Source organism: Balaenoptera ricei, chromosome 6, assembly GCF_028023285.1.
Source record: "Balaenoptera ricei isolate mBalRic1 chromosome 6, mBalRic1.hap2, whole genome shotgun sequence".
Taxonomy (NCBI): Eukaryota; Metazoa; Chordata; class Mammalia; order Artiodactyla; family Balaenopteridae; genus Balaenoptera; species Balaenoptera ricei.
Window position 1 is genome coordinate 115,123,370 of NC_082644.1, and position 11,285 is coordinate 115,134,654.

The 11,285-nt window shown below is 54.4% G+C and overlaps 1 protein-coding gene across 1 annotated transcript; it reads left to right on the top strand.

Moving 5' to 3' along the window:
• The first annotated feature begins 3,293 nt into the window (after positions 1–3,293).
• CDK9 (cyclin dependent kinase 9) lies at positions 3,294–7,972 on the top strand. The gene is made up of 7 exons (XM_059925688.1): positions 3,294–4,024; positions 4,489–4,570; positions 5,336–5,426; positions 5,789–5,955; positions 6,070–6,241; positions 6,401–6,549; positions 7,040–7,972. Exons 1-7 carry the CDS (start codon positions 3,585–3,587, stop codon positions 7,403–7,405), a joined length of 1,467 nt encoding a protein of 488 aa, XP_059781671.1. The 5' UTR covers positions 3,294–3,584; the 3' UTR covers positions 7,406–7,972.
• The last annotated feature ends 3,313 nt before the right edge of the window (positions 7,973–11,285 follow it).

Here is an 11,285-nt window from a genome sequence, read left to right on the forward strand (position 1 = left end):
AGGCCTGCTATACTGTAGCACTCAGTAGATACCTTTCCCCAGCTTGACCCAGTTGTCTTATATTGGGGGACAAAGAGACCTGGCTTTGAATCCCAGCTCCATAGCTCCCTCGCTGCGTGGCCTTGGGCAGGCCACTTCACCACTCCTAACCTCAGTTTCTTCTTCTGTAACTTTGGCCCCATAATAGCAACTTCCTAAGAGGGGTGCTATAAAGTTCTAGGGGTCTGACACATAACAACATGGGGCCGGGCACAGTCAGTACCCAGCCGGTGTGGGCAGAATGTCCATGGGATTGCAGGGCTGTGGGCATCACACAGCCACTCTCTGTCCTGTATCCCCCTATCCAGTGACCCCTTGTCTCCCCAGACAGACCGGCAGCCAAGAGCACCCCACCCCATGAGCCTTTCTTCTTCTCTCAATATGCCCCGTACCCTGTTCCTACTCGGGGGAGGAAAACAGAGGGTCCAGGCCAGGGTCAAACAGCTGGCCAGTGGCTCCCTTTCCTACTCTGTGCCTCAGTTTCCCTAACTGCTAAATGGCAGCAGGACCAGAGGCTCTCTCAGAGCCTGGTCAGTCAATCGGCAAACATTCCTGAGTATTGGCCACATGCCCTGCTTTGCCAGCTTAGCTGATCCATGGAAACAGGAAACATTTCCCTCAAACCAGCAAATCAGAAGTCAAAGTCAGTGAGAAATTGTTTCTGGCTAGGACCTAATTTCTTCTCACTTTCACCTGGGCAGCCTTCTGAAGGGCTTCTGACTGCTCCTGCCTGCCTTCCTCCCCAAGGGAGGGCTGAGGGTCTGAGGCCCTGAGGGGAAGTGACTGGCGATGTCAGGGTTCAGGCCAGGGATGGTGGGGTGGAGGAGGTGACACCACCGGAACTTTTGCTGAGGCCTCTGCCCACAGGATGTGACTTAGGGAGGGCTCGTGAGAAACAAGTAGGGGCCCCAGCCTGAGAGTCTGATGGTGGAAGCCACACAAGCCCACGGCAGAGCTACCCCCTCCAATGCTACTATCCCCTCCCGCACCTCCCACCGGCATCCAAGGCACCCAGCCAGTGGTGCTGTGACATGACTGTGCCATGACTGTGCCCTAACTCCACCCTCAGCCCAGATGGGTGGGGTCCTGACACGGGTAATTGCTTGGGGTTGGCACCAGACTGACCTGGTTCAAATACCAGCAACTGGCTAGCCATTTGACCCTGGCCAATGATGGCACTTCTGAATTTCAGTCCTTCTGAGTACAATAGAGGTAATAATAGTATATTGCTGAGTGAGAATTGAGATAATTCCCATGAAGTGCAAAGCGTACAGCTTGGACCATTTATTTTCCCTTGATAAATTGTACTTACTACAATTGTTTTTTTTTTAAATTAATTAATTTATTTATTTATGGCTGTGTTGGGTCTTCGTTTCTGTGCGAGGGCTTTCTCTAGTTGTGGCAAGCGGGGGCCACTCTTCATCGCGGTGCGCGAGCCTTTCACTATCGCAGCCTCTCTTGTTGCGGAGCACAGGCTCCAGACGCGCAGGCTCAGTAGTTGTGGCTCACGGGCCCAGTTGCTCTGCGGCATGTGGGATCTTCCCAGACCAGGGCTCGAACCCATGTCCCTTGCATTGGCAGGCGGATTCTCAACCACTGCGCCACCAGGGAAGCCCTACAATTGTTATTTTCTCCCTCCTTGCCCTTCCCACCCCCAATTTAGCCAATGGCCACTCTGCTTCTAATAGTGTGCCCAAGAAGCTGACCCCAGATCACTCCCTGACATGCCTCAAACCCCTGCTGGTCTACACTGCCTTCAGGAGAGTGCTCTCTGCTCCTCACCTGACCCTCAAGACCTTCCCTGGCAGGGTCCCCCATGGCAGAACAGGGTCTCTTGGGACACCAGGATCACCAGACCCATTCCTGACTGCTCCTACAAGGAAGCTTCAAGGCCAAGCCATGTAAGCTAAGAGGTGGAGAGCAACCGGTGCGGGGGGCTTCCTGCAGGTAGAAAAGGTACTGGGGTGCAATCAGAGAGCACAGCCCTGAAGGCAAGGAGGCCCAGGGGGCAGGAAACAGTGTGGCCACAGCCCATGAGGGAAGATGGAAAGAGCCTCAAACGTCACAATTTGGTTTTTCCTGAAGACAGTGGAGGGAAATACATACAGACTCCACTTCAGAATGATCTGGCGGGTGCTCCAAGGGGGACAGATGGAGAGGGCAGACTGGGGAGGACAGGACTCAGGATCCATTGGCAGAGGATTGGAGAGGAGGGGCAGATAGAAGAGGTGCAGAGGAGTTGGAAAGACAGCCTTGTTGGGGGCTGGTTTTTGAGTAGAGCTGGAGGAAGAAAGAGGAGGCTCCTGGAGCCAGAAAGGTATCAGAAAGATGCTGGGGAAGGGCCAGGGTAGGGAAAGGGGGCACAGGACCAGAGAAGGAGATGGGTGAATGGTGGGCTTGGTGCCTGGCACATAAGGACAACAGGCCTCAAACAGCACGACTGCTGTCCTCCTGGACAGACTGTAAATAGCCTGAGTCAAGAGAATCCTCTTCAGATTCAGACAGACAAGGTTCGAGTCCCAGCTTTGTCACCGTGTGACCTTGAGCAAATGACCTCACCTCTCTGAGCCTCAATGTGCTCTTCTGTAAAATTGGTTAGTGATCCTGACTGTGGGGCTGTTGATTAAGGATTCAGCAGGAACGCCCAGCACTTCCTGAGCACACAAGGGTGCAGAGTAAATGCTAGCTACTTTTGTGACTACTGACCCGGGGCGCGACCAGCTCGGGCGCAGCTCAGCGGGGACGGGGGTCCTGTGGGTTTCATCCCTGCCTCCCGGAGAACAGGGGGTCCTGGGCTGTAAAGCCTGGGCTTTGCTCGCTCGCCGCCACCAATGTCGCCGCGCCCCCTGGCGGCTGTCAGTTGCCATATCAACGGCGGGTGGCAGGGGCCCGGGGAGGCGGCGGTGGGGGCCGTTCTCTCCTCCCCAGGCCGGAGGCCGCTCCCTCGGCACCTCCCGCCTTCGCCTGTGAGGGGGTGCACCCCGAGCTGGGGAGGAAGGGGCTCCCCGCGGCAGCTAGCACGTGTAGGTAAACTGAGGCACGCGGCGAGTCGCCCCGCAGCCAGGTGTAGAGCGCGGGGCCCCACCTCCGAAGGCGGAGGAGGGGCCGCGGGCGGTGACGCGCCGAGGGCGGCGGGCGGACAGGGAGCGGGCGAACGAGCGGGCGGGCGGCGGCGGCGGCGGCGGCGGCGGCGGCGGCGGCGGCAGGTGCGGCCGCGAAGGGTGGGAGGGAGGAGTGAGGGGGCGGGAGGAGGGGGAGGGGAGGGCGAGGCTGGGGCACCTCCCCCTTTATAACGCGCCCCCTCCCGGGCTCTCGGGCCGCCTCCTCATCGGCTCTTCCCGTCCGGCCCCCTCGCCCGGCCGCCCCGGGCCCGGGCCCGGCCAGGGAGCCCCCAGGCCGCGGCTCGGGGGCCGCCCCCCCGCCCCGCGCCCAGCGCAGCCTGGCGGAGGCGGCGCCGTCGGAGGAGGAGGAGCAGGGCACTGCGGCTGGCCCCGGATCGGGCGCCAGAGCGGCAGCGGCTTCGGCAGCGGCGGCGGCCCGAGCCGATGCAGCGGGACGCACCACCCCGAGCCCCAGCCCCGGCGCCCCGACTCCCCGCGCCCCCGATCGGGGCCGCCGCCAGCAGTGGCGGCGGCGGAGGCGGGGGCAGCGGCGGTGGCGGAGGCGCCTCTGCAGCTCCGGCTCCTCCTGGCCTCTCGGGAACTACAAGTCCCAGGGGGCCTGGCGGCGGGCGGCGGACGGAAGAGGTGGGGTCGGCGCCGCGAGGCCGGAAGTGGCCGTGGAGGCGGAAGTGGCGCGGCCGCGGAGGGGCCTGGAGCACGGCGGCGGGACCTGGAGCGGGAGCAGCGACGGCGGCGGCGGCTGGAGGTGGCGGCGGCGCACTGGAGGCGGCCATGGCAAAGCAGTACGACTCGGTGGAATGCCCCTTTTGTGATGAGGTGTCCAAATACGAGAAGCTCGCTAAAATCGGCCAAGGCACCTTCGGGTAAGTCTTGGCCCCCAGGGACCGGGAGCCCTGAGCCTGCACCCCTCCGGGCCGACGTCGGGACGCCCAGGCCCGGGCCCAGTTGGTCGGGAAGCCATTTAGCCACAGACTTGTCCCCTGGTCTCGCTAGGCCGCGCCGCAGCCCGCCCGGGCCTGACAGAGCCGGCTGGCGGGGAGGAGCTTGAGGCCCTTGATGGGGGGCAGGGAGGGGTTGCAGAGAGGAGCATGTGAGTGGTGCGGGATCTCTCCGCGAGACTGCCGGGTGGGGAGAAGGGGCAGAGGGAAGGAGGTAGAGGCTCGGAGAGGGACCGAAGACACCGCGTGGTGGGGTAGCCGAGTGCCCTGGGTACCCGGCCCAGCCCCGCCCCGCCCGGATTCCCTTTCCTGTTCTCCTCTGGTGGGGGAGGGGCGGGCCCTGCGGAAATGGCCTAAAGATCCTCTTGGGTCCCCCTCTCGGCCTGCAGGGAGGTGTTTAAGGCAAAGCATCGCAAGACCGGCCAAAAAGTGGCTCTGAAGAAGGTACTGATGGAGAACGAGAAGGAGGGGGTGAGTATGGGTGGGGTGGGCAGCTCGGCCAGCTCCCTTGGGCATGAGGTTGGGTTTCCACCCTGCTGCTTCTGGGACTCTTAACGTATAGATTCAGTTTACGTGTTTGGAAATTTCCATATTCCAGGGAATTTGACTTCCAAGTTAAATCTTTTAATTCAAATGTTTTAAAGCGCTTCATAGTTCATTGTTAGGTGAAGATGGTTGGTGCCAGGAGGGGGAGCTCATGCTTGCACTGAGTGCACCTTGGTTCCTGAAGTTAGGAAGTCTTTGAGCACTTTTTCTTTAGAGTTTAATTTTGTTGAATGTAAAATAATAATAAGTTATATACAATGACTTTAAAAGAGTGACTGGTATTCACTTGAAAAACAACAGTGCCTTCCACCCCCCGCCCGATCTTAGCTCTAGTCCAGCTTTCAAGAGACTTGCTTCTTTATTTTTGTATTTGTTAACGACCTAACAGTTAAACACAGGCATAGAGCTAAAACTTACAAGGTTGAAGAAACTGTGGAGCATTTAATAACTAGTAATAGAGCATTTGTGTGAAGTATCACTATTTCAATTCATTGTCTGAAACCAGCTCCTTGAGGGCTACATACTATTACACCCATTTTACAAATATGGCATTTGAGACAGCTAGTTTCAGAGCCTATGCTCTTACTCTGTCTCCCAACCTTTGACCCTTCCTGTGGACTCCCTGGCCAGTTCCTTGGTCTGTGGTGCGCTCACCCACTTTTGACCTTCTCCTGTCTTTTTCCCACCCAGTTCCCCATTACAGCCTTGCGGGAAATCAAGATCCTCCAGCTTCTAAAACACGAGAATGTGGTCAACTTGATTGAGATCTGTCGAACCAAAGGTAAGTTGTTCGGATCTCATCCCCATTTTCAGATTGAGAAAATGAGGCTTATTGCCTAAGGTTTTGTTTGCAAAAGTTGGAAGTGGACACACTTACATTGCCTCTTCTTAACCCAGACATACCAAGTGTGACTGCTTTCTCTGGCCTTTTCATCAGAGCAGGTGCCTCCTGGGGGCCTGCCACAGTACCCAGCCCAGAGAAGGCGCTCAGAAAATATTTTACCTGTGAAGGAATTCGCACCTGGATATCCAGGGGTCCATAGGTTAGAGAGGGTAGGAGCTGCTTGTGGGAAAGTGAGTTGCATATGAGATTTTTGATTTTTTTCTTGTCCCTCTCTCTCCCCCTCATTCTTCTGGTCTCAGCTTCCCCCTATAACCGCTGCAAAGGCAGTATATACCTGGTGTTTGACTTCTGCGAGCATGATCTTGCCGGGCTGCTGAGCAACGTCTTAGTCAAGTTCACACTGTCTGAGATCAAGAGGGTCATGCAGATGTTGCTCAATGGTCTCTACTACATCCACAGGAACAAGGTGGGGGCCAGAGTAGGGGAGGAGAGACCAAGGCTGGGGCTGGCCTTTGCTCTCACTGTGGGGTGGGTGTGGCTGAAGGACCCTCGGGAACCCTCACCTGTGTGCTTCCTGTAGATCCTGCACAGGGACATGAAGGCGGCTAATGTGCTCATCACCCGTGATGGAGTTCTGAAGCTGGCAGACTTTGGGCTGGCCCGGGCCTTCAGCCTGGCCAAGAACAGCCAGCCCAACCGCTACACCAACCGTGTGGTGACGCTCTGGTACCGGCCCCCGGAGCTGTTGCTCGGTGAGGACTCTCCCGAGCTGGCAGAGGGAAGCAGGGGCTGGGCACTTACCTGGCCTCAGCTCCCCACTGCCAGGGCTTCTTGAGCCCCCGGCCCGGGGGCATTGCCTCTCAGGAGGCTGTCGGGCTCAAGGGGCCCTCCTGGTGTGCTCTTCTTCTCAGGGGAGCGGGACTACGGCCCCCCCATTGACCTGTGGGGTGCTGGGTGCATCATGGCAGAGATGTGGACCCGCAGCCCTATCATGCAGGGCAACACAGAGCAGCACCAGCTTGCCCTCATCAGCCAGCTCTGTGGCTCCATCACTCCTGAGGTACGCAGTCGGGCTGCCTGGGCCCCTGGGCCCCACGGGCTGCAGAGAAGTCTCCCTGGCAGGGGAGGGGTGGGTGCTGAATAGAGGAAAAGCTCCATTCCGGAGAGGTTGCTGGTGGATGGTTGGGGTCTGCTGTTTAGAGCCACGCAGACTGTTCAAGTCTCGGCTGCATCCCTTTAGTTCTGTGGCTTTGGGGAGGGCGTCTGAGCCCCTCACTTCAGAGCTGAGCTGCTCTGCTGTGAGACAACTGTGGTTCCATCAGGCTCGGTGCACATACGCCAGACAGCTTGTGTCAAAGGGCCCGGTACTTGGTGTTTGCCAAATATGTGGTTCCTGCTGCTTTCACCTTGGAGGGGTCAAGTTTGCCCTCTCGGGGCAGTCTGGGAGCCTCTGAACGGAGAATGTTTAGTCCCTTCAAGTGCTTGACCGGTGGACCAGCCACGTACCCCCTGAACTGACTACATCCTCTTTTCCATGCCTCCCACCCCAGGTGTGGCCAAATGTGGACAAGTACGAGCTGTTTGAGAAACTGGACCTGGTCAAGGGCCAGAAGCGGAAGGTGAAGGACAGGCTGAAGGCCTATGTGCGTGACCCCTATGCACTGGACCTCATCGACAAGTTGCTGGTGCTGGATCCTGCCCAGCGCATCGACAGTGACGACGCCCTGAACCACGACTTCTTCTGGTCCGACCCCATGCCCTCGGACCTCAAGGGCATGCTGTCCACCCACCTGACGTCCATGTTTGAGTACCTCGCACCGCCGCGCCGGAAGGGCAGCCAGATCACCCAGCAGTCCACCAACCAGAGCCGCAATCCCGCCACTACCAACCAGACGGAGTTTGAACGTGTCTTCTGAGGGCCGGCCGCTGTTGCTTCTCATTAGGGCCGTTGTTTTATTTTTTCTTCTGCTCTGTGACTTGTGTTGTGGAGATTTGGGGGCATTTGAGTTTTTTCTCTAGTGCATATTTTATTTAATCCCCACCCTGGGCATCAGGAACCAACCGAGCAGACTGGAATACAGCTTTGGCTGAGAGTCCAGGAAGGCACTTGGGCTGCCTCACCTTGTTTCCTGGCTTTTGGGGTGATTCCCAGAGGGTCTCCATTTACCTTAGGACAGGAATGAGATGGGAGGAAAGGCACACCGCACTGGTGACTTTCTAAGAGATCCCAGCGTGCTGGGAGGAGGGGACAGGTCCCTCGCCCATCTCCAGCCCTCCTCATGGGATGAGAAGCTGGCGTGGGGGACAGAACCGGCCTTGGGAATGGGCTGCTCTTGGCCTAACCCTCAGAAGCTCTGGGGCTGGCGGAAACTCTTGGTTTCTTCAGTAGGACAATTTTATCGTGTTTCTTTGTTCAATTGTTCAGAGACATTCCTGGATGCAGTTTGGTCAGTTACAATTAAAGTTGACTCTTTTTCAGTAAATGACCGTGTGCTCTGTGCTATGTTCAGACCCCCAGCTCTTAACGCTGTAGCTGACCATTGAGATTTGATCTGTCAAGTCTTGGTTCTTTTCTTTGACCCAGTTCATGTCCCGTGACATACCTTCAGAGGACTTTGTCTTTTCTGTTTTTCTCTTGAGTACCTTCCAGAACATTTGCCATCATGCTCCCCACCGGGCAGGTACCATGATGCTCCCTTGCTCCTCCTCTCCACTCAGAGGAAGCGGGGAGACATGAGAAATGGGGCTCAGTCTGCTGATGAGGGAACTGGAGATGGCCTGCTGTGAGCTACATCTGCACCGGTGACCCAGGGCGGGGCTGTGGGGGTGGAGGCACAGTCTGCTGTGGCTGACACGTGTTCAGACTTGACACGTGTTCAGACTTGACACGTGTTCAGACTTGACTCGTGAGCACGGGATGCTGCAGAGGCTCCTGATCAGTGGAAGGACAATAGTCAAATCTGTAACTTGCAAAACTTCTCAGGCTGCTGAATAGAGGGTACAAGAGAGGAAATGACCAGAGCTGAAGGATCTCCAGGGGCTTGGGGAGGTGGCAGTAGCCTGGATTAGGGTGGCCAGTGGGCAGGAGGACAGAGAATAGTTAGTGGAAGATTGGATCATGAGGGCTCAGAGCTGGGACCCTTGGAGGAGCAGCTCATTCTGGGGGATACATTTCCTGCGAGTCTGAAGTTGGGGACAGCCAATGTATGAGGCAAATTCTACATTCTGTCGGGTGGGAGTCCTCTTAGAGGGACCTGGGAAGGAACATTGGCAAAACCTTTTACCGCAGCTGTCCTTTGCTTGTAGGTATTAACTTAGATCACAGCTTCACAAAAGGCCAGTGAAAGTAAAAAATTTCCTGACTAGTGTATTTGTTTCTTGGGGCTGCCAAACATGGTGGCTTAAAATAACAAACTTATTTTCTCAGATCTGGAGGTGAATTTCTGAAATCTGTAGGTGTCATCGGCAGGGTTGTTTCCTTCTGGAGGCTCTGAGGGAGAATCTATTCTAGCCCTGAGCCTAGGGAGCCTTCAGAGAGCTCTGTACAGAGGGGGACACACTCATGATTTTTAAAAACTCACGGTGGAAAACAGTATGGAGATTCCTCAAAACTAAAAATAGAATTACCATATGATCCAGCAATCCCACTCCTGGATGTATATCCAGACAAAACTATAATTCAAAAAGATATATGCACCCCTATGTTCATAGCAGCACTATTCACAATAGCCAAGACACAGAAACAATCTAAATGTCCATCAACAGATGAATGGATAAAGATGTACGTATCTACAGTGGAATACTACTCAGCCATAAAAAAACAAAATGCCATCTGCAACAACATGGATGCAACTAGAGGTTATCATACTACGTGAAGTAAGTCAGGAAGAGAAAGACATATGTTATCACTTATATGTAGAATCTAAAAGAAGACAAATGAACCTATCTATGAAACAAAAAGAGAATCAGGGACATAGAGAATAGACTGGTGGTTGCCAAGGGGGCGGGGGGTGGGAGAGGGTTGGATTGGGAGTTTGGGCTTAGCAGATGCAAACTAGTATATACAGAATGGATAGACAACAAGGCCCTACTGTATAGGACAGGGAACTATATTCAATACCCTGTGATCAACCATAATGGAAAAGAATATGAAAAAGAATGTATGTATGTGTGTATATATATATATATATATATATATATATATATATATACATATATATATATATATATATATATATATACACACACACACATATATATGTATAACTGCATCACTTTGCTGTACAGCAGTAATTAATACAGCATTGTGATTCAACTATACTTCAATAAAAAATAAATTTAAAAAATAAAAAAATACCAATAAAAAATAAAAAAACTCACAGTGACTATGTTGAGAAAAACTAAGGAGGTAAAGATGGAAGCAGAGAGATTGGTTAGGGCTATTGTAATAATCTGGGCAGAAGATGATGGTGGCTTGGACCAAGCTGGTCATGAAGCTGGTGGTGAGGAGTGCTTGGATGTATAGGCTACTGTGAGGGCAAATCATTCAGGTTGGATGTGAGTTTGAATGAATGAGAAGTTGAGAGTCCTAGGCTTTGGCTGGAAGGAGGACGGAGCTGCCATCCTTGAGACAGAGAAGGCTGCAGCAGGTCAGGCTGGAGCGAGGTTTTCGGGCGGTTTTTGTTTTTCTTTTGGCCACGCCACATGCATGTGGGATCTTAGTTCCCCGGCCAGGGATCGAACCTGTGCCCCCTGCAGTGAAAGGCGGAGTCTTAACCACTGGACCACCGGGGAAGTCCCTGGAGCATGGTTTTTCAATTGTAAATTGGAGGTTGACAGATGGACATCCAGGTTGAGTTGGCAGGTATATACCTGAACTATATATATAGTTCAGAGCCCCCCAGAGTCTAAACACACCTTTGGGAGTTGCCAGCCTGGTGGTTTTTAAAGTCCCAATGCAGGATGAGATCACATGTGAAGAGCGGAGTAGGGAGACGTGGTCCACTGGGACACTCCAGTGTTCAATGTCGTCAGGGAGTTGAGGACAACAACTGATGAAGTAAGAGACCACTGAGGGAATTCCCTGGCTGTCCAGTATTTGGGACTCCTCACTTTCACTACCGGGGCCCCGGGTTCGATCCCTGGTCAGGGAACTAAGATCCCACAAGCTGCGCAGCACAGCCAAAAAGAAAAAAAAGAGAGAGAGACCATAGGAAGAGTGAGTTCCAGAAGCTAAGAGACAGAGGGTGTTTTTGAGACATGGGAGTGATCGCCTAGACAAGTGCTCTTGATGGGCCAAGAAGATGGGGGTGAAGACTGACCATCAGGTTTAGCCACACTGACCTCAGTGATGACCTTGGCAAGAGCCACTGGGTGGATTGCTTTGGATGAAACCCTGCCGGGAGGAGTAGGATCACTGGAGAACAGGAGGAAGGGGACCAAAGACAAGAAGTAGCAACAATCTACTGTAAAGGAGGATTAGGGAAGGAGCTGGTCTTGTATATTCTAAGACGGGAGCCAGCACATCATGGAATGACCCACTAGAGAGGGCACGTGTTGACTCTTGTCCTGTACACAGAAGAGCCACGTGGCCCACTGTACAGTGGCCACACCAGGACTAGAACCTCAAAGGCCACGCTCCAACCCTGTTCTCTGCTACCTCCACCCAGTGTGTCCATCATGTTCAGGGCAGCCTTGCTTGTGGAAAAGGTGGAAAAGCATAAACCTCCATCAGCTTCAATAAGTTAGAGCATGCAGAGTCACTGCACATCCGATCCCTGACTCACAGGTCTGGGT